Genomic DNA, 23,981 nt, shown 5'->3' with positions numbered 1-23,981 from the left:
GCATGTCACTAGACTTTGGAACAGACTTTGTGTTAGAAACATGCTTATGAGGACTTACATTTTTGTCTAGGTATGTAGCTCACTAGATTTTGGAACATAGATAGTTGTTTGGAGATGTGTGTCTTTGTGTTTCCATGTGTGTATTTTTGTATTCTTATAGCTCTTTTATGGTGTTTGCTGATCCCTTTTGGTGATCAACATTTTTTGCTGTGTTTTGCAGAATAAGTGCAGCTGATGAGGAACTGATATGGAACTTCTCGCAGACTCCCTCTGAACATGCCTTCCCTATCCCAAACATATCTCACAGTGTTGCTCTCAAAGTGCTGGTTCAGTCTTTGCCCCGCCAGCCCAAATACCCCATACTGAAATGTAGTATCCACTCAGGTCTAGCTTTCCTGGGCAAAAGAGGCCTGGAGCGTGGTGAGAGGAGCAACCATGCTGGAGAGAACCACAGTTCCCTCCGTCTGCCAGGGTCTCCACTTTTCTCCAGGCCTCTACACCCTTCTCAACCTCCCCACAGCCCTCTAAACATCCGTAAATGTCCCCCTCGCCCAGAATCCCCTCACCCACCAGGAAAAGCCGTGAAATGGTTGTACTCTCGGCTGAATGGAGGTGTGGAAGCCCCTCCCACAGAACAGTACAGCTTGTGTACTAATGGTGCCGAGAGCCCTAAGACATCAAACATGTTGTCACCAGTTCGTGCTTTCAAATCACTGTCCCTCACCGACACTTTAGCAATCCCCAGCCCGAGTCCCAGCTTCCTCTCAGGTGAAACCAACCCCCTCATTGGCTCCCTACTCCAGGAGAGGCAGGAAGTCATCGCTCGCATTGCTCAGCGGCTAAATTTCTGTGATCCTACAGCTCCTCATCTCCCTGATGCCCTCTTCACTTCTCACGAACCGCCAGGACACAAAGCACCCTGGAGCTCCTTGCAGGACAAGGAGCGCATGAAGAAATCCAAAGAGTCCCTTTTACCTGTTCCTCAAACTCATAATGGAACTGGCCCAGAAAACACAGAGAGGAGCCGGTCTTCTCTCTATGACACCCCCTTAAGCCCTAGAAGCAGAAAGCGTCTAGACCAAGTGGAAAACGAATCAAAAACTTCCCCAAAACTGTCAACTCGTAAGCGTCTGGTACTAAGTGACCAGTCTGCTGAAGGTTCAATGATTGCAGACGCCGTTCAGGATATCTCAAGGTTGATTCAGGAGAGACTTCAACAGTCCTACAGTCTCCTAAATGTCACCTATAAATTAAAGTCCACTCAAACCGAACAGGTAGGCACAAGCCATGGTGCCCATTCAAACGGCTTTGTTTCGCCATCAAGCAATGAGTCCTCAAGCATAGCCAATGGCCAGGGAAGCACAAAGCCTCATAATTCTCCAAAAACAAAATGTTGTCAATCTCCTGACTCTAGTAATAGCCAGCAAGACTGTTCTTGTAGACCACTACATGTGGCCATCCCAATACTTGAAGAGCTCAGCCTCAAAAAATCACAGCCGTTAACGACAAGTAACGACAAACAGAACACTAAAAGTGAGTCCTGGACCTCTTTGAAAGACCACACAAACTCTTATCAGGAGAATGGGCTGACACTGACTGGATACTTCCAGCCTTTCAAGACACAAGAGTCAATTGAAGAGAAAGTATCAGAGAAGCATGTCCAGGTTGGGTCCACCTGTCCTGAGAAGGATGAGAACCAGGTGCCTTGGGCATCTCTCTCTAGAACACCTGCCAACCTTATCCACAGCACCCCCAGTCCTTCCGTTGGTCCTACCCCAAGCAGTTATATGGTGAATAGATATGTCTCTCTTACCTTCCAATCAAATTTTTAGCCTTAAAGAAATAGTCCACCCAAAAATGACAATTCTCTCATCATGTACTCACGCTTTTGACATCTCAAACTCCTACTCGACTTTCTTATTCTACGGAACACAAACAAAGATATTTTGAAGGATATATGTCTGTTAATCCATAAAATGCAAGTGAACCTTGTCATGCAATCAGTGCGACCATGATTTGAAGCTCAATTTTACTTCCTTGCATGGTTTCTGTAAGTAAGACTACTTCTAAAACACTACCAGATGTGACAATTGACAAAGAGGACTTCAGGATAGCCTTGGCCACGGTGAAATCTCATTGGTCCAAAAGTACACTCCACACTCTCAATTCTATATATAGTTATAAATGAAACATCAGATTTGTTTTGATTGACTGTGATTGTGTTGTGTCGATTAGCATTTTCGGTCTCAGTGTGGACTTGCAAATTGCTTGTCACTGGACTTGTCATGTCAAGCCTGGTTAAGACGAACATTTTTCATAAACTATTTACACCTAATCTGATCCAAGACGTTTTTTATTCTCTAATAACCATTCTCATGCATGAATTCAAGTTGCCTCCAGTCAGTTGACATGACTTTTGTCCAGGTTGTTTGGAAATTATTTATTTGAAACCCAATGGTTAAAGGCCAAAGTATACTTTGGTTTTCCACATGATGTGCATGATACAAGTTTTGTCATCAGCACAGTACACGCTGCAGTACTGTCCGTGTGCAGCGCAGTATTTGTAGATACGTGGACAGTACTTCAATGACTCGGGAGTATTTCACTTGAATTCATGCAGGCGAATGAATGGTTAATAGAGAATAATAAACTTCTTGGAGTCCATGTCTGTTTGTGTTGTCTGCACATAGACTGTACTAAAATAGAATCACATAGCAGTCGTAGGGCTCATGCTAAGTCAAATGTGTCCGTATAGGCTCCCAGTCAAACGAGTATACTTTGAAAACCAAGCGTGGCAAGTGGAAAAACAATTCCCTAGCCTTTACTTTGATATACTTTTAATGTTCTTTCTCTTCTCTATTACCCCTCTAAAAGCAGAGATATCCCCCCTTCCCTCTGAAGCCACGCAGTAAATGGAAGAAACAGAATCGTCACTCCATAGACGGAACGGCAACGAAAGCTTTCCACCCCTGCACAGGCCTGCCTCTCCTCTCTAGCCCTGTAAGAGCACAGTTCCCTCAGTGGCCCTCCCAACACAGAGACTTGAGCACAGCAACTGCTCAATTATTGAAAGGGCCCCAGAGTCTATGTGTGTGTCTGTGACTCATCTACACTCACATCTGAATCACTTCTTATTGGTCTCAAATGCTGTCCAGACTCAGGGTATTCAGTATCAACATCCTGCCTTTGTAGAGTTTATGTGGTTTGGGCCTCCCTGATGACACGCTAATGAAGTGTCAGGGGCCAAAATAAAGGCACTTCCTCTCTATATCTTCAGTTTTTATTAATAGTTTCCTCTAACACTCTCAGTGATTGGGCTATAAGTGTTTTTAAATGATACATATGGCGGCTTCACTCTGTGGACTAGATTTGTGCGGTATGACTCAAGCACTAGTGTGGGAGTCTGGTTGTTCTACTCCACAAGAGTGCTTCTCATGTTTTCTAGAGATACATTTGGATTTTATTATCACTTAGTTTTATCATTAAATGTTACAAATGATGTAAATGCTTATATCAGCATTTTATGAACAGACTAAATAAAGACCAGGACTGACACAAACCAAAAAATACCTTGAACATGTACCATGATGGCACTACCTTGAACATGTACCATGATACCTCCAGGTTTATTTTATTTTTTATTATTAATACTTAGAAATTATACTGTGGCAGTACCATGTTTTTTTTGACACATACCATGGTACTACCATGTTGTTGTTATTTTTATTTTGGATAGATACGGCTATAGTTGTTTTGGATGGGTACCGTGGCACAACTATGTTTTTTGGACACATACCATTGTACTACCATGTTTTTTGGACACGTGTCATGCTATTACCATGGTTTTTTAGATGCATATCATGGCACTACCATGTATTATTGGACGTGTATCATGGAACTACCATCTTTTATGGACACATACTATGGTATTACCTTGGTTGTTTAGACCCATATAATGGTACTGACATTGTATTTTTGTACTGTGAGGGAACTTTCTTTTTGTAAGCGCAGTACCGTGGTAGATGTCCAAAAAAAACATGGTACTATCATGATATGTGTCTGTAAAACGGGATTGTACCATGGTATGAAGTAATTACTATGGCACATGAATATTGTAATAATTTAGTTCCATAGTATTTTTCAACCATTTCACTTTTTTTAAAGGGAGAACTTCTATAAATAGTGTAAGATTTAACATTAACGTTGTGCAAATGGTCACATGTAGTTTATTTCATCCATCATATTTTGAGAGTGAAAAACAAAGATGTAAATGTGTTTACTCACTTCCACTTTTTCCCCCACAGGTTCCTCAAAGAAAATCTCAGACAGGATATTTTGATTTAGACACGTCTGTGATTCATTGCAAAGGTGTGCCATGGGCTGCCAATAAGAGGTATGACCTTCTGTCCTATCTTAATTTCCTGCTTTAGTGGCATTGTTCCATATCACAGTACCATTTCCTTTGTAGAGGCTTTTCTACATACACTGCCATCTGCTGTGCACTCAAACTCTAGAACTAAAGCTACAGACAAGCCAAAATGGCTGACAGAACCATGTGTGTGTGTTTGCAGGGTTTTAAAAAGATCACAAGACTGTGATGAGTCTCAGCAGCAGATCCTTAGTGCCAGCGCTCCACCCGCCAGCCTCAGCCTTTTGGGAAACTTTGAGGTACACAAACAATCAGCAAATAATCACACACAAACACACACTATCAGCCCTAAAAGATTCATAGAGTTTTTCCTATCTGAAAAGAATGTATAGACTAAATATATGTGCAATTCATAATGCATAAAAGACTGATAGATAGATAGATAGATAGATAGATAGATAGATAGATAGATAGATAGATAGATAGATAGATAATTGTGTATACAGGAAAACAAGAGAAGTATTAACAGAAGGTTTATACTTCTTTACATGAATTATATCTTATTGTGTGTCTGTAGGAGTGTGTCCTGAACTATCGTTTGGAGCCATTGGGTAATGTTGAGGGTTTCACTGCTGAGGTGGGCGCCAGCGGAACATTCTGCCCCAGTCACATGACATTACCTGTGGACGTGTCTTTCTACAGCGTCTCTGATGATAATGCACCTTCCCCCTACATGGTAATGAGAATGTCCTGTGTCTCATATATTCTGTTTCTGTGGTTGTGATGGATGTTACATTATTTAAAGTTCCTCAGGTAGTATTAGAATGATTTTCAAGAGTATTTTGTTACTTTTTGTTTCTTTTGATGAAGAGAAACAGTACAACATTAAATTATGAAGGTGTCAGTACTGTTACTAAAGACGAATTAAAGCATTACCTTTATTGCATTTACCTTGACTGAATTTGAATGGGTCTCTTCAGGGTGTCATAAATTTGGAGTCTCTCGGTAAGAGGGGATATCGTGTACCTCCTTCAGGAACCATTCAAGTGGTAAGAATGATTCATTTTGTCAAATGCATTCTTTATCTGCTTATAAAGTATAGGTCATGGGCCTAGCACGCGTTTTAAAATGAGTAATAACTGCAAATGCACGTGAGGGAGTGTAATAATCATGAGACAAAGCACTGTGAGAACAAAGGAGATTGTCAACATAAACACTGTACTCTTCACTTGCTGTTGCTTGGAGATATATGCCCTCTACTGGTGATAGAGAGGAAATGCAAGACCTGACATCCAAAACATTTCTTTATTGAATGTCTTTTTTTTTCAAATACTTTTTTTGCCTCAGGAATCTTTTTTGTTTCCTGAGGCAACAATTGTGGGTTTAGTAAGGATACTTACTATTTTAAAAGTGTAGCTGCAATACTTTCTAAAATAACAGGAGATTAGTTTGGACAAACCATCTGCCTAGATCATAAGTCCTACCACAAAAAATTACAACTTCATAGCTCATAATAAAACACATTTGTTGCAGAAGAAATTATAGAAGCGTTCTAGCAAAATTTGTAGCACATTTCTAATTTTGAACGCTGGTCCTGAGGCACAAGTCAAGATTACTTACTTTGAATTCCTTTGATGTCTTTGTTGTTATAGGATCACTCTGATTCCTTGTTTTTAATGAATTCTCAGAGCACTGTATGGTAAACTTTAGTAGATATTTTAGAGGTTTTGATGGTTTTCCCGCCCACTGAGATTATTAACATCTCTTTTGGATGAAATGTTTACTGACTGCGGCTCTAAACATGTCTGGATTTGTGTGTGTTTTCTATTGTGGGTTGTGTAGCTTTGATGATCGGCTCTTGTTTTGTCTCTCTCTGTGTGTGTCAGACCTTATTTAACCCTAATAAGACGGTGGTTAAGATGTTTGTGGTGATGTACAATCTGAGGGAAATGCCCGCCAGCCATCAGACATTCCTGCGGCAGAGAACCTTCTCAGTCCCCGTCAAACGCGAGTTCAATGGACAGAACAACAAAAAGAAGCCCGTGCTGGGGCAAGGACGAACCCTCCGCTACCTCGTCCACCTGAGGTCAGTACTGTGTCATGATGCAGGTCACACTGAGTGCTTGCGGCAGTATTTATATTAATTGAGAAGTATTGGGGTTAGTAGCCCAGTAGAGTATCAAAGGATCATGAAGCTGTTGGTCGAGACCACACTTACTCATCAAGCAGCTGGCCACATCCAGCCCATTATACTTTTAATTTGTTGCAACCAACATGCCTATATTAATTTGTATACTTATTTGAACCATACCCCAAAAGTCACTTTGTGGAATTTAATGAATAAGCAGTATACTTTTTATTCTTGCACTGCAATATCATTCTAAATATCATTTTAAATTATGACATCCAAGTTGACGATTGTGAGAGCTCATAACTAAGATAGTATGTTGTATCATTGGCTCTGTTTACCCCTACCTTATATTAAGATTAGTTTTGGGTGATCCAGTCACATGTGGATGGGTGAGACACATCACCGTTTACACCCGGGCGCAATAACCTCGAGGGGAGGGTCATTTCATGATGATCAGGGTTGGGTGTAATATGATTACAAAGTAATTAGTTACTGTAATCTAATTGCTTTCAAGCAATTACCCCATATCTTTAGGATTTAATCATATAGGGCCTTAAAAATGAAGATATAAAGAGGAAAGTTTCTAAAAGGATATTGGAACTTTTTTTTTTTTGTGTGAAAATTGTCATTTTGATCCACTATACTAAATAAAGTATTACTAACAGTACTTGCAGTAAATATTGATCCATGGAATTCAATATTTTGGCATTTATCATCATTTATTTTTAGCTTTCTTCAGAAAAAGTATTTTAATAAAAATGTTAAAATTATTTATTTATTTATTTAGCCTATTCTCTCTCTCTTGTCCTGTGTTTTCTGTTTGTCTATGTCAGGTTTCAGAGCTCCAAATCTGGAAAGATCTACCTCCATCGGGACATCCGGCTCCTTTTCTCCCGTAAATCCATGGAAGTGGACAGTGGTGCTGCCTACGAGCTCAAGTCTTTTACAGAGTCACCTGCCGATCCCCCTTTCTCTCCAAGATGCTAATCTAATCTAAACTAGTCCATTCTTAATGCAGCATAGGGGCCTTACTAAATCAGAATCGTTCATCTGCCTGTATGTAAATTAAAAATAGAGACACCCACTCACTTGTGCACACACACATTCATGAAAGGACTATTAACATTAATGCCCCTTTCCTTAAAAAAATACTCACAATTAAATCATCTGTTCAAATGGTATTAGGTTTAAAACAACAGATGGTTGAGAATTTTGATTTAGTTGCAAGCTTATTGCCAGATTTTCGGCATGGTTCGAGAAAACTATATCCATGGACCATTTTTTTAAGAAAAGACTATTAAATAAATAACTGCAAAGGATGTTTGAAGAGCACTGTGTTTTCCACCACAACTGGAACAACATTTTGTTTTGTTCAAGGATTTCTTTCTTTGTACTGTTACCAAACATCTTTAATTGGAAATGTTGCAATAGAAAAACAAATATCTTACTAGCTTAGTGTTTACATATTTCCTTTTTTTTTTTCTTCAGTTATTTAATATTTAAATTGAATTTAATTTACTGCACATGTGATGCCTGTTGCGCAAAACATTGACGTAGTGCAAAAATATGTTTCAATCATACAATGTATTTTTGTCTTTCAAATTCAGATATTAAATAAAATAATGATATATTATATCTATAAAATATTCTGTAAACATGCATGTCTTTGGTTTTCCATTTTCAACAATTTACAAAATAGAACCAACCATTCACATGGTACGCACAGTCATGGAAAACCTGGAAATATCAGGGAATGTTAAAAATGTGATCGGAAGGCCTGGACATGAAACAGTCGACTAAACCAGTCAGGAAAATTATTGCTGAAGTGTGTAAATTTTGGTTGTTAAAGTACTTTCTCCTATCCCAGCTTAATATGCAGAGAAAAATTACTTGAAGTTCAGACATGAAACTCTACATGGCTTGCATAAAGCAGCTGATAGGTCCTTTGACATGTAATATTTAGCCAGTCAACTTGCTTACTCTCTCTTTTTCAAACACTTAAATTGCCTCGGTCATTTGCAGTAAAGCCGATTTCACTGCAGCGAGCTACAAGAGTTTTCTCTCTGAAACCCTTCTCCTCCCCAGCACCACTTGTCTAGATCTGGTTTAAAGAGATTGTATGTATATCTGGGTTTCCATCCAACTATTTATATTTTTTATTTGCACATAAGAAAACCTAAATGTAAACACTCGATATCTCAACATTCACTCAAAAGTTTATGTGCTAGGCAGAGTTGGATTTTCTAGAGTTTCACACAAGGCAAATGTGCATTAATGGCTCAGGTGGTAGAGCAGGTTGTCCGCTAATCACAGGGTTAGCGGTTCGATTCCCAGCCCACATGACTCCACATGCTGGTGTCCTCGGGCAAGACACTGAACCTCGAGTTGCTCCCAATGGCAGACTAGCGCATTGGATGGCAGCTCTGCCTTCATTGGTGTTTGAGTGTGTGTGTGAATGGACGAATGAGACGCAGTGTGAATCGCTTTGGTAACCGCCAAGGTTAAATAAAGGTGCCGTTATTGGTGTGTGAGTGTGTGTGTGAATAGGTGAATGAGATGCAGTGTGAAGCGCTTTGGTAACTGCCATGGTTAAATAAAAGTGCTATATAAGTGCAGACCATTTATCACATTATGATCTCAGTTTGGCCAAATTCTACAAGTAGGTATAGCTGCAGGCCAGAGATCTCCAAATGATGGCAGAATCTCCAAAAGAGGGTGGAGTTATTGTAGTTGTGGGTGAGGTTACTCCAGAGGGATGTTGCGCCTACTCCACAAAATGGGGTGTCACTTCCGCTCACGGTTAAGGTTAGGGAAAGGGTTAAGTTAGGGGCTATCTATATCTTTGCTGGCAGATTGGAACTCCCGCCACTTTGCAAATTCTATGGTATGGGTGCTTCTCAGTCAAAAGGCTGCAGCCTTTGTCCTTCCTAAGCCAGTTTTTCTGAAGCTGTAGGTTATGCTCCTCAGCATTCAGCACTAGAATGAGACTGTCTAATAAGTGTGCATATGCTGGGGATTGTGGGCAAAACGAGGCTGCATTCCAAGAGTCACAATTGAGTCGGCGTTTAATGGTGCTTGATGACATGGCGGCCAAGATATCTAGCCAAACTAGGCTGCAGCCTTCCGTTTGAGAAGCACCCATCATTGGATGTAAACTTCCCCGTGTAGGTGATTCCAGAGTTGAGCTCGATGGAAAAAATATCCAAGATGGCGGACGAAGTGAGAGAAATTTTCATTATAAATATACTTCTAATCCACTTAATACTGAAAAGTATCATTACATTTTTGTATATAAAAGAAAACGGACTGTTTTACACAAAATGTGCATGTACTATGTATTTATGTATTTATGCTCATTAGAGTATCTCGTCATTGAAATCAGTTGCGAGTCGAGTCTTGCATGCACTGTGCGAGCACTGTTATTTGAATTATGTGTGGAGCTGCCTCCTAGGTAGAGTGTATCAAATTGCTCTCTTATGAGGCATCATTTCAGGGAGAATGCTGTCACAGAACACAGCTGCCTATGTAGCCAGGAGACAGCAAGGCAGCTCACTAAGTTTTGGAACAGACCCTATAAGTACGCCATTTGTAGTTTGGCCTCCAGAGATGTGTAAACCATGTGGTGCTTTCAGTCAAGTCATTGTTTTAGCATGCTGGCCAGCTTAATACAGCAATATTGGCTGAACCAATGATGTGAGATTGTGGCGGGACAATTTTTTTGGTCCAAATAATGGAGAAAGGTATAGCTGCAGGCAGAGCTCCAAACCACCAGAAAAGATATAGGGAGCCCCTAACCCTAAGAGTGTGTGGAATTGACGCCCCTTTTCCGCCCCCTTCTAGAGTAACGTTGCCCTATTTTGGAGATTCCGCCCCCAGTTGGAGATCTCCTGCCTGCCACTATACTTACTTTAAATAATGGAAGAATGGGAAACCTGTTTGAAAGCAATCACTATTTTTGCAATTCCATTTACTTATACTGGTGGCGCTGAAGTTACACACTACACCTTTAATAAAGTCATCAAACTTTTAATTATCAATAAAATTTCTTATTATGCTCCGCTCTTAAATATTTTATTTAAAGTGCTATTTGTGAGTACAATATCTCTAAAATAATTTAAAAAATATATTTTCCAGAAATTATGCGCAACGGTAAAGTCGCGGAAATATACTGGTTAAAACTCAAAAGAAGTTAGAACTCTGAATTCAAGATTATAAAGGTCATAAGAATGAGAAGTGTATGCAACAAGTTCATGCATCATTCTCAGCTGATATATTGTATGTCTGTACAAACATATTGAGATCATGCGTTGTAACGGTGTCGTTCTTGCATGGAAAACATGTGACATGAACACAGTAATCCCCCTCTAGATGTCTCCGTTTATGTAACATGTGACCAGTTTTCTCTGGTAAATCCAGGCCATGGATTTCATGCCAATATCACTGTGTGGCCATTTCCGGCTTGTACCAACTTTTTTGAGGCATGTTTACATTACATATGTCTGTTTGGGATTTGGAGGGTTTAACACAGATATGCATATCTATTTGTTAACTGTAGAGGTTATGTAACATTACTATTAAAGACGCTAGAATATTTTCAGAGAACCGCTGTAGTTGTTTAAACAACCAGCTGCTTCATCATCCTAGAACAACAATCAGATTTCAAATGTTTGTGGCGTGTTTTGCAATTTGAAAATGCATTGAAGTAAAAGTTCAGAATCTTTGTCATAATTCTTCACTGTAACTTTTAACAACCCTTATAAAAGGTATTATACAGTGATGGCACAGTATCATGACCATATTCATGTACCATGGAATGTAATTCAAATGCAAGGTACAAGGAAAGAATCTCAAGGTACTTTTTTGTTTGTAAAGTGCAGGACGTGAATGTTTGACTCTTAAAGTAACAAGGTCGGGACTGGTTAACAATAAAGTCTGTTAAAGTGTGTTAAACATGCTTCCTTTGCAAACATGACCAATATATTTGGACGAAAGTTCAGGAAATGTGATATGGTGATTTGATTTCTGTCCCCAGGATTAATCAAACATGTTCCAGGAAGTATGGATAATTATTAGATCATTTATCTTATATGAGGATATAAAGTAAATCCAAAAAACATCCTCCCCATCACAGATGAGTCACAGTAATTGAATATTCTTCTGATGACACAATTGAGCTCATCTCTCTTGTTTCACCAAAAACATAATGACAATGAATGGAATATTTATCTTGGTGTTGTCTGTGCATGTCAGGGTCTGACATTAACCGGGGCTCAGGGCAAAAATCCCTCTGAAAGTTACAAAAAAAAGACCCTAAAATTCTAAATTTGGTGGCAAAAAAAAAAAAAAAATCAACATTTTACCTTTGTAAAGGTAAAAAATGCTCTTGAATTTCAAATCTAGTGGACAAAAAGTGCCTTCTAATGAAAAGGATAATTTCTGACACTGGTGCCTATGCATATTAAAGGAATATTCTGGATTCAATACAAGTTAAGCTCAGTCAACAGCATTTGTGGCATGCTGTTGATTACCACAAAAAAAAAAAAATATTTCCACTTGTCCCGCATTTTCTAAAAAAAAAAAAAGCACAGATCTGTGTTACAGAGAGGCATTTACAATGGAAGTGAATGGGCCAATTTTCTGAGGCTTTAAAGGCAGAAATGTGAAGCTTATAATTTTATAAAAGCACTTGCATTAATTCTTCTGTTAAAATTCATTATAGGGTTTTAGGGTTTGTTGACATTACATCGTCATGGTAACAAAGTTGTAAAACTGGATAAAACTTCACACAGAAAAGGTTAGTAAGTGATTTTATTACAATTAAATCATATCTACACATATATTATTTAGGTCTTATGGTTATACTATTGAAATAGCATTTAAATGTTTACGGATTGGCCCCCATTGACTTCCATTGTAAGTACCTCACTGGAACACATATTTTAGCTTTTTTTAAAGAAAAGGACGGACGAGTCTAAATTAATTTTTGTAGTAATCAACATTATGCCACAAATGCTGTCGATTGAGCTTAACTTGTATTACACCTGGAATATTTTTTAAACAAACAAACACACTTTTTAAGATTGGTTAGCTATCTGCTTCATTTATGTATTTATTTTTTGTTATCAATTGTGTTTTTAATAAAACAAATTATAATTAATAAATTAAGTTATTGATAAAACAATTATTATGTACTTATTAGAGTTAGACCGATATATCAGTTTTACCAATTAATTGTGCCAATAGTCACTTTTTGGAACTATCGGTTATCGTTTTTTATTTTTTTTTATTATTCCTCCATGTTTCTCTGTGGCCCGCACTATTTTGATAATCAAGCATTCTAAATTAAAGTGAGGGCATCCAAAGAAAATATGGAAATGTGCCCTATCAGTACATATTGCGTCTCCAATTTTAATACACTGATCAGCCACAACATTAAAACCACCTGCCTAATAATGTGTAGGTCCCCCTCGTGCCACCAAAACAGCTCCAATCTGCATCTCAGAACTGCATTCTGAGATTATATTCTTCTCATCACAATTGTACAGAGCGGTTATCTGAGTTATTTTGTAGAGTAGACTTTGTTAGTTTGAACCAGTCTGGTCATTCTCTGTTGATCTTCTGTCCACAAAACTGCCTCTCACTGGATGTTTTTTGTTTTTGGCCACATTCAGAGTAAATTCTAGAAACTGTTGTGCATGAAAATCCCAGAAGATCAGCAGTTACAGAAATACTCAAACCAGCCCGTTTGACACCAACAATCATCCATGTGATTATCTAATCAGCCAATTGTGTGAAAGCAGTGCATAAAATCAGGCAGATACGGGTCAGGAGCTTCAGTTAAAGTTCACATCAACCATCAGAATTGAGAAAAATGTGATCTCAGTGATTACAACCATGGGATGATTGTTGGTATCAGACGGGCTGATTTGAGAAGAGCAACTTTACCTGAAATAACCACTCGTTACAACCGAGGTATGCAGCAAAGCATTTGTGAAGCCACAACACGCACAACCTTGAGGCGGATGGGCTACAACAGCAGAAGACCCCACCGGGTACCACTCATCTCCACTACAAATAGAAAAAAGAGGCTACAATTTGCAAGAGCTCACCAAAATTGGACAGTTGAAGACTGGAAAAATGTTGCCTGGTCTGATGAGTCTCGATTTCTGTTGAGACATTCAGATGGTAGAGTCAGAATTTGGTGTAAACAGAATGAGAACATGGATCCATCATGCCTTGTTACCACTGTGCAGGCTGGTGGTGGTGGTGTAATGGTGTGGGGGATGTTTTCTTGGCACACTTTAGGCCCCTTAGTGCCAATTGGGCATCGTGTAAATGCCACGGCCTACCTGAGCATTGTTTCTGACCATGTCCATCCCTTTATGGCCACCATGTACCCATCCTCTGATGGCTACTTCCAGCAGGATAATGCACCATGTCACAAAGCTCGAATCATTTCAAATTGGTTTCTTGAACATGACAATGAGTTCACTGTACTAAAATGGCCCCCACAGTCACCAGATCTCAACCCAATGAAGCATCTTTGGGATGTGGTGGAACGGGAGCTTCGTGCCCTGGATGTGCATCCCACAAATCTCCATCAACTGCAAGATGCTATCCTATCAATATGGGCCAACATTTCTAAAGAATGCTTTCAGCACCTTGTTGAATCAATGCCATGTAGAATTAAGGCAGTTCTGAAGGCGAAAGGGGTCAAACACAGTGTTAGTATGGTGTTCCTAATAATCCTTTAGGTGAGTGTATATGCCTGCCTGCCTGATATATATATATATATATGATGTGAATATAGTAAACCTTATTCCTCATTAAAATTAATCTGGTGAAATATTTAGGTCATAAAAAGATTAATATATCTTGCTTGCATAAGTATTCAACCCCCATACATTAATATTTGGTCAAGTCACCTTTTGCTGCAATAACTGCTTTAAGCCTTTTGGGGTACATTTGTAGCAGCTTTGTACACAGTGCTGAAGTGATTTTGGCCCATTCTTCTTGGCAGATTTGCTCCAGGTTGTTCAGGTTGGATGGGTGATGCTTGTGGACTGCAATCTTCAAATAGTGCCACATATTCTCAATAGGATTCAGATCAGGACTTTGAATAGGCCACTGTAGGACATGTATATTTTTGTTCTTGTGCCACTCCATGTTGCTTTGGCCTTGTGCTAGAGATCATTATCATGCTGAAATGTGAATTTCCTCCAAGCTTCAGTTTTTTAGCAGACTGAAGCAGGTTCTCTTGCAGATTTTCCCTATATTTTGCTCCATCCATTCTTCCTTCAATTCAAACAAGATGCCCAGTCCCTGCTGATGAGAAGCATCCCCACAACATAATGCTGCCACCATCATACTTCACTGCAGGGATGGTGTGTCTTGTGCAAACTTAACACTTCCTATGCCTCCACACATGGCGCTTTGAGTTTTGGCCAATAAGCTCTATCTTGGTCTCATCTGAACACAAAACCTTCTCCTACATCGCAGTTGTGGGAGAAGCTGGTGGTGACCGACTGCATTTCAAACCAACATGTCTCAAGACTTTACTACAGACCTTCCTGGGCCTGTCGCATCACCCGATGACACGGCTACTTCAGCAAGGGTTGATGCCCCTGTAGGGAATCCTGACATCGGCCATTGGCTCAACAAGTTTTGCATGGAGCTTGGCTACAACAATCTAACGTTCATTTCATCTCACGGATCAGGATGCCCGCTTCCGGATGCAGCGACTCTTAAGGGAGATGACACGGATGGCATTATTGGTGTAAAGTGTTTAAATTTTATAAAAGCAGTCATAGTGGTCATTCTAGATTATCTCATCAACATAAAGTTAAGAGTTGTGCTATGGTTGTGAAGTGGATCACACAGTCAGATCCAGCACACGTGTTTCCTTTACACACATTTTGAAGAAATTTCCTGTAAACTGTTTAAACCGGTGTTAAATGAAGTCATCGGCCAGGCTTTGAAACCATTTGGGTTGACACCGCATCCTCAGAGAATCCATGGAGTTGTCGAAGGCGTGTTGTGTGAATTAAGAGGAGCCACACAGACAGAGACTGCAAGAAATCCGTGAGAAGCTGGTGAATGATAGCGGTGAACAGGCTGTCTATGACGCTGTGGAAAGGCTGTGCGGCTGGTTACAAATTTTGACGCTAACATGGGTAACTGCTGTGGAGCTACTGGACTGTTTCAATTTGTTCTGAGACATCGTCTTCAATGTGAAACAGCCAATATGATGTATAAGATCATTAATGATGAGCGTTCTGGACAAAACAAGCTTGTAAATGAACCCTATATTAACAAACGGCTGATTTGTCTAAAAAAGCACATGGACATAGTCAGGGGTCTATCAAACAACTGGACTGAAATGATACAACTCTATGCCTGCCAGAATGATTCACCCTGTGCGTTGCTTAAAAACATTCTAAATTCATTGTTTGAATGCGATAATAAGATGCTTATGTACATATGTAACGTATATGTGTGTGATGTTATTGTCAAGAAACGGTCAGAGTGCTAGATATGTTTTTGAAAATGTTGATACTCTGGTTAATTACCTGATTAACAAAAATGCAGATACAGGTGCTCACTTCCTACAATATCTCAACATTGCTTGATGTTGGTGTTTCTCATTTACTATTTAAGCATGCATTGTAATGTGTGATTAACCCTGATTTAAAATAAAAGGGTGTTCTTATAGAATCACTGTATCATTATTTACGTGGTGTCTGATCTGATTACATGACTGAGCTACTGCATAAGGTGTACTACACGGGTCTTCAAACCCTGGGTCTTTAGGGGGTGTGAATAGATTAAAACGTGGTGTATTAGAGGAAAGTGGTGATTTGCTAAGTGATAAAGAATTTCAGACTGCTTAGCCGGTCAAGATGCTTATACACTCCACGGACCACTATGCCATAATTTTAAAAGGAATAGGGTCATTGTTTATGGTATTGATACACCGTATCAAATGGACCTGGTAGATATGTCAATATATTCTATGGAAAATGACAATACTAAATTTCTGCTTACATGTATAGACGTGTTTAGCAAATATGCATGGGCACGTTGTATAAAGAACAAGACTGGAATGGCGGTGGCCAATGCATTTAATTCAATACTACAAGAGGGTAGAGTTCCTCAGAAAATTCAGACTGACAAGGGGAAGGAATTTAACAAGCATTTCCAACAACTAACTAAAAAGCACAACATTTACCATTTCAGCACAGGGAGTGAATTGAAGGCAAGCGTTATTGAACGCTTTAATAGAACATTAAAAGGACGGATGTGGCGTTATTTAACAGCTATAAACTCTAAACGCTACAATGTTTTGAAAGACATTATTCAAGGATACAACAGTAGTTATCACAGAAGTATTAAAATGAGGCCTGTAGATGTCAACAAAGAAAATGAACTGATCGACTATGACAATTCGTATGGTAATGTGTGTAAGAAGACACCTGTATTTAAATACAAAATCGGCGACATGGTTAGAATATCAAAGATGTGGGGGCCTTTTACCAAGGAGTACGAACAAAACTACACAGATGAGTTCTTCACTATAACCGAATGTATCCAACCACCAGTCTACAAACTATCGGATTATGATGGTGACGTTATCGATTGATAATTTTATGAAGAGGATTCATAACAAAAAATTGTGGACAAGGACAAAGCTTTTAAAGTGGAAAAGATATTAGACAAGAAGAAGCATGGTAAAAGAACCATGGTGCTCGTACGGTGGGTGGGATGGCCTCCGAAGTTTGACAGTTGGGTTAATGAAAAAGATGTTGTAGATCTACAGAGCTCTTAAAGCATGTAAAAATATACATTTGTCACCAGAGTTCATTTCTGCAGTAAACGGCCATGGATGAAGCAGGGTTTTATGTCACATTGCCATGCAAACCTGAATTTCAAATGACAGAACAAGATTAGCCAGACCAATAAACTTAAAGGCAAGTGGGAGGTGGGTCTAGCGGAAATTGATTACCCTAGATCATGGTACACCATTACTGATAATGATGGGAAATTCCACTTCAGAGAGGTTATAAAACGACAGAAAAAGATATTTTGAGATCATGAATCTGAAAAGTGGATATGAAGTTTTGTTTGTAATTAGGGAGATAAATGCTTTGCTACCTCAACATGTACGTCTCTGTTACGATCATGTGAAAAACAAAGTGTACATGACAGCGCCACCAGCAAGATCTTTAACATTCCACGGTAAACTAGCCATTATTTTTGGTGAAATACCAGAGAAACCCTTGGAATCTGCAAATGAGCATACTGGAAATGAACGCAACGATACCAATTTTACACCAGTGTACGCACCACACCAAGCCGACATAAATGGAGGATTTTACACCATGTACCTGTACACAGATGTCATCGAATACCAATTTGTGGGGGATGCACACGCTCCGCTTTTGAGATGTGTACATATAACCGGATCGGATCGTGAAATAGTCAGTGTTGCATATGACCGAGTGCACTACGTGTCAGTGAATAAAAATTCTATTGGAGAGATTTGTATTGAACTCCAAGACGACAGAAACAGGGAAGTGCCCTTTTCTTGCGGTAAAGTTAAACTACACTTCAGACCTGTGAAACGACAGATCCTTTAAAAATGGTGTATTATAATCCGTACCAAATGGATCCTACTCATTATGTAAACTATTATAAAAATCAAGCAGGCGGAGGAATGCCAGGGAATGCCGGGCGGAGGCGTTATGTATGGGCAGGCCTCGGAGGTCTTTTCAGTGGCTTGTTTCGAATGGCTCTTCTGTTGTTAAAAAGAAGTTTCAGCATAGTCAGACCACACCTTAAAAATGCTGCTAAAAACATAGTCAGCGATGTAGTCACCAATGCTGACACATTCCTTTAATAACAATAAATCTCAAGATGGTTCAGGTTTAATGGTTACATAAACACCTGAACCACCTGGACTGATCAACGGTAAAGAAAACCAGAAACCCCCTAAGAAAACCGCAGTTAGGCAACGAAAGCGAAAGAGAGCTGTGAAGTGAGACTCATCTGGATCGGCTAAAACTATATTCTAAACCATGGCTCTGCTACATACCATGTCTGAAGAGTGTATAAATTCGAACTGGATCAGTTTACACACTTTTAAAATGGTACATTTTTCAACACATCAGCAACAACATCATTTACCCCACCATCTTCAACAAAGGTAACAGATTGCTCTTTGCGAGATGCATCAGGTCCTGGTAATGCAAGAGTTAAGGTGTTACTGTCCCGATCACCCTGTTTAACTATTGTTATAAATATTTGTAAAACTGCAGTGTAAAGCTTGGCCTCCTCATGAGTATCCAAATTGTCTTTATACAAAATATTTCTTATAGCGACATCCAGATCGTCTTCCACGGTTTGTTGAAAAGATAAACTTAAGATATCCAATACCCGAGAATCTATTTGATTTTGAGGAACTAAAAACAGCTTCTCAGCATACTCCCATCTTCAACCTTTAGACGTTATCAGACTAGATATAAAGGGGACTGCTATGCTCAAGAGCGGAAGAAATCCTCAGTTCTGGTTGATCATGCATTTTTTTTTCCTGGACACACCAATCTTTTTATTGGCTATGCATTTAATTTCGGTTCTTCTCTTCAACCGGCAGTGTTGCTGGGTTGTTAGCGGGATTGTGCCATAGAGAACATTAAGCGCGACCTCACACAATGATAAAATGAGCTCGTCAGATGCTAGATTGCATAAGACGCCTTTGCATCGGGGTCGCTTTAAATAACATTTTTAACAGGAAGAGGTTTCTAGATAGTCTAGCAGACATTTTACCAAACTCACGTTTTTTTTTTTATGTTAACTACTGGTTGGTTTGAAAGTAGCCCCGTTCTGAGACGAAAATGTTCAGGGGTTTTTGCTTTATAGTCCATCATGAGGTATCCAAAAGGCCGGTTGGTAGCATCATGATAGCGTTCCATAAAATATTTTGTATTTCTGTGGTACATTTGTTTTCCCAATACATTTATCTGATTGTTATCATGAGGATTCTTATTAAATAATTTGTATTCAAACTGATGGTTCTGCTGGATTAACCTTGGAAAAATAAATTCTGCACAAAATAAATAGCGGAGGTTTCTATGGTGTACGTATTGCGTGAATAACTTCACCACAGAGTTTCCACTCGCCTCCATCATGTCATCAATTATCAACAGATTAGTTTTATTGACAGGTAATAAAACAGAGATTGCGGTATTCCTTCCACAAATTTAATGTTATACATTTTATACAGTTCATCACACAGTGGTTGCCAGCAATCATAAACCTAAAAAGATTGAAAACATTGTTTACAAATCATATTAACAGCATTTTCCAACAACATTTTTATAAAATAAGACTTTCCAGAATTTGAAGGTCCACTTATTACACATGAAAAAGGATGTTGAAGCCTAAAATCAAAACCATCAACCCCCCCGCACACTGCGGTGATTGAAATTATTAGTAGCCATATGGTAGCGTTGTATAATCAGGGAATAGCTGCCTTTTATTATACAGCACTTGAAACTTTTTAACAACTGACTTTTGCAAAGTGAAGTTCTTTTTATTCCTCAAGATGTCATCTGTGTAGGCTAGGATGTGTCTGGTGTCATGCGCTTTTACATAGCCATTAGATTAGACACTTTGGTCTTGTTGACAGCTATGGAATTTTCGGCATTCAAAGTTATACCCTTTGCTTTCATACACACTTTACCTTTCGCAGTGCGATATCCGTATGTTTTAGGCCCTCCTGAGCAAAACTCTGATGTAATCATCATTGCCCATTTCATCAGTCAGATCTCCTAAATAAGGCCCCAGAGGTGGTTCCCAATCGCTGTCTCTAGAGATAAAGATAACGCTGTCTGTGTCGCTATACAGCAATCTGTACCCCAGATTATCCATAAGGCTATACAATTCTAACCGTGCGTGTGCTGGTGTAAAGGCCCCCAGAAATATAAATCACATCCCGTGTGTTGTACATGGCACCATCATCAATTACCAGCGCAATTTCATCAGACACAAATGTGAAATATTTAACGTCATACTGACAGGCAAATATGACGTGAGCAAAGTCATCTGGGTCTTTCAAAAGCCTAGAAGTGGGTAGATTCTCCCTTATTGAAAAATGCCCCCACAGACAATTCAGCAACAATGTTGATAGACCTCTGCACAGTGTTGTGACAGATCTTTGCAGGATCGAGTTTAACCCCTTCTTTTTTTAAAGTAATCATCGATATAGGCTTTTTTGTCTGACTTGGTGACTACGTGAGAGGGATAGTCTGAGGCCTCCAGTTTAAACTTCAAAAAGGTCTTTACATAATCGGATAACAGTGTTTCCGATCTCTCTGCAAAGTGCCACACCTCTGAGACTTCATTACAAGATACCCCTTCTCAATTGCCTTTAACAATTCAATACTCATCTCAAGACTATCTGTCATGTTGTACCCGTAGTAGTTTTTCGCAGGATATGGACCTATATAAGTCTGATTTTCCTGTTTGTTTAAATGGTGAGGAAAGAATCCTTTTTCTTTATTTTGCAAATTTAACACAGAAGACGTCTTAGAGCCATGTGGAGGAAGGAGTAAGAATCAATAAAACGATGCCTAAAAATCTCATACATGAAAATGGTTCTACATCCTTGCATTACGGTGTTAAGTTGGAGCCCTGCATTGCAAAAATACTCTAGTATTAAAAAGTTGTCGAATTCGCTTGCATAGCGTGCAATCCAATAGCGCAAGCAGTCCGGACAGTGTATTGTGTTTTTAGGTTGCTTGTAGCACTCACTATCATTGCAAACGGAGCATACATATTTATAGTCATGATTCAGTCTGCTCGCATACCCTGTGTAACAGAAATCGCACACATATGCAGACCCTATAAATGCTTTCAGATTCTTTATCATGTAATAATTCATCAGACGTTTTATATTTTTCTAACTTTCCATCGCTTGACCTGTGAAAGACAATTATGTAATGCACGTTCAAATTTTGCAATGTCTCCTAGACCCATTTTGTCCTGAGGTGTGAAACCGGCAGAATTCTGAATGATTTTACCCCATCTTTCTAAGTTGTCATGTGAAATCTGTGGGTCGAGAAAATATGCTAGGCATATTGAAAAGCACAGGTTGTTTGACATATTGACAGGACAGAATAAATGCATTAGTTTTCTTCTAATTACATCATCATGTGCTATATTAACCATCTTCCTACGAGCACCACCATTCTTACTTCTGGCTATGGATACGTGTAATTGCAAACTGTCGTCGGCCATCACTTTCGTTTTACACTGCATTATTTTTTCAAATTGTTCTACAAAAATGTTTTCGTTGTAGTCATTAGTATGTGATAATACACAGTTTACATCAGATTTCAGACTGGGGCCTCTCAGTGAAATGTTGATAAAACTGCCCTCACTGCCCATCTGTCTGGAAAATACCATCTCCGGCAATACAGATTTTGTGTATTTTCTACAGTTTTTTTACAGATTTTCTGTGCATAGAGGGATAACTCCCTTAGATTTAGAGCTCGGTGTATCTCTATAACATTGAAATGCGGTTTTGGTACAATTGTGTATTAGTCTACAACACCACCATTTCTAACCAATGCTTCAACATCGTTCTGACTTAAACTCACATGGGTTGCGCTCCAGTCTGTAGAAATATTGCTTACACCAACAGACTGTACTGTCTCAAACTGTTCATTACATTATCATCATCATCATCATCATGCATTTTTATCATTTCTTCTAATCTTTCACACAGATTGGGGTTTGAGAACCCCAGTTCATCATGATATTTTTTTTATCATCTCTTCTAATCGTTTGCACACATTAGAGTGCGAGGGGTCTGATATTTGTGTCTCTGCAACGGTTAGATCATGCATTGTACGGTGTGATGATGGCTCTAGCGAATTATTTAACCTTTCACAGTCTTTGTCATTATTAGAATTATTTACACATCTCTGCGTTTGAATTATAGCCTCTAATCTAGCATTTAAATCAGGTATGGCCTAAAACATCTATCTGATGATCAATTATGGTTTGTAGCCGTTCAATATTTGACAAATGATCGTATCTAGTTCTTGCAGAAGGATTTTGTTCAAAGTCTGGTTGACAATCTTGCAATTCTTCGTCTGAAACAAGTCTTTTAGTAGCCATATTTGAAAATCTTTTTCAATTTAGGTTTATTCTCCACTGATTATAAATCAACTACACAAATCTACTTTTATGAAAAAACAATCACAGATCAACTAAATAAACCAAAACATCCTTTTAACACAAATCAGTCATAAATAGTTATTTTCTACCATCGATGACGGCGTTATTGATGTTGGATAAAAGTGTTACCATGAGTTGACGTTCTCTGTAGGCATCCTGGAGCACATGGTCATTTATTTAACACTTCTCGATTGGCACCAACCAGATCGAGGATAATCCGTTTCCTTGCTCTACTGAGTTTGTCATTACCATGTGGAAACAGTCAAAAAGGCGTTTGACATTATTTGAAATGAAGTCCAGCTTCTTGTCCGCGCTTCGATTCGGTTCACGCAGTTCAAATCAACAATTCATGGGAAAAGTTCTGTTGATTTGATAGCAGAGTTTCATCAGCGCCATCTCTTCCACACACACCTGATTATTCGTGTCGCAGCCTGTACAATCCAAGGCTGTATTAATCTACGAAATTCCCCCCCCTTTATCCAAAGCGACTTACAGAGCCCTTATTACAGGGACAATCCCCCTGGAGCAACCTGGAGTTAAGTGCCTTGCTCAAGGACACAGTGGTGGTGGCTGTGGGGATCGAACCAGCGACCTTCTGATTACCAGTTTTGTGGTTTAGACCACTACAAGCAACACATACTTTTGAAAATAAATGCCATTTTAAAAAGTCATGCCAAGTGTTAAAACTCCCTCTGCCATCTCTTACACGATCCTGAATGGCTCAGTTTTTTTTTTTTTTTTATATTTCCCAACATAAAACCAATGTCACCTAACAATAATTGATTGAGTTCCAGTGTTTTAAAATAAAATATCAAACAATGAATTTCATTGCACCATTTGTAATTCAGTAAAATGAGATAATTGGTCAGGGGTCTGAATACATTTGCAAGGCACTGTATGCATATTTTTATATATATATATATATATATATATATATATATATATATATATATATATATAAAATGTGAATATAATAAACCTGATTCCTCATTCAAATTAATCTGGTGAAATATTTAGGCCATAAAAAGCTTAATTTGTTAAATACTTAAAAGTGCACTCAGTATTTTGAACTGAATTGAAATTTTGCAGTATATGTCTAACATGATAACCCCTCACATGAGATGAAGACTTGAGTAAATTCATTAAAATGAAGACTCCAGTCATATCAGTAATCTTATAAAAGCTGTTTTATTCTACATGAAGAGGGTCCGCACATGTTACAATCACATGACCAGCCGAATA

At 38.9% G+C, this 23,981-nt stretch overlaps 1 protein-coding gene across 2 annotated transcripts in view; it reads left to right on the top strand.

Moving 5' to 3' along the window:
- The window catches only part of LOC127661358 (protein FAM214A-like), a 53,482-nt gene extending 41,400 nt beyond the window's left edge, over window positions 1–12,082 (top strand). Inside the window, exons 5-12 of one of the 2 annotated variants that reach the window (XM_052152007.1) lie at window positions 221–1,790; window positions 2,878–3,000; window positions 4,305–4,393; window positions 4,572–4,668; window positions 4,947–5,105; window positions 5,350–5,418; window positions 6,256–6,455; window positions 7,334–12,082. In XM_052152007.1, the coding sequence (XP_052007967.1) occupies window positions 221–1,790; window positions 2,878–3,000; window positions 4,305–4,393; window positions 4,572–4,668; window positions 4,947–5,105; window positions 5,350–5,418; window positions 6,256–6,455; window positions 7,334–7,487 (2,461 nt within the window). In that variant the 3' untranslated portion in view covers window positions 7,488–12,082. Of the gene's footprint in view, window positions 1–220; window positions 1,791–2,874; window positions 3,001–4,304; window positions 4,394–4,571; window positions 4,669–4,946; window positions 5,106–5,349; window positions 5,419–6,255; window positions 6,456–7,333 lie in introns of both variants that reach the window. The other variant, XM_052152006.1, reaches the window with a different exon arrangement.
- The last annotated feature ends 11,899 nt before the right edge of the window (window positions 12,083–23,981 follow it).

This window comes from Xyrauchen texanus, chromosome 21, assembly GCF_025860055.1.
Source record: "Xyrauchen texanus isolate HMW12.3.18 chromosome 21, RBS_HiC_50CHRs, whole genome shotgun sequence".
In the NCBI taxonomy this organism is placed as follows: Eukaryota; Metazoa; Chordata; class Actinopteri; order Cypriniformes; family Catostomidae; genus Xyrauchen; species Xyrauchen texanus.
This window is presented reverse-complemented; position numbering and strand designations above follow the sequence as displayed.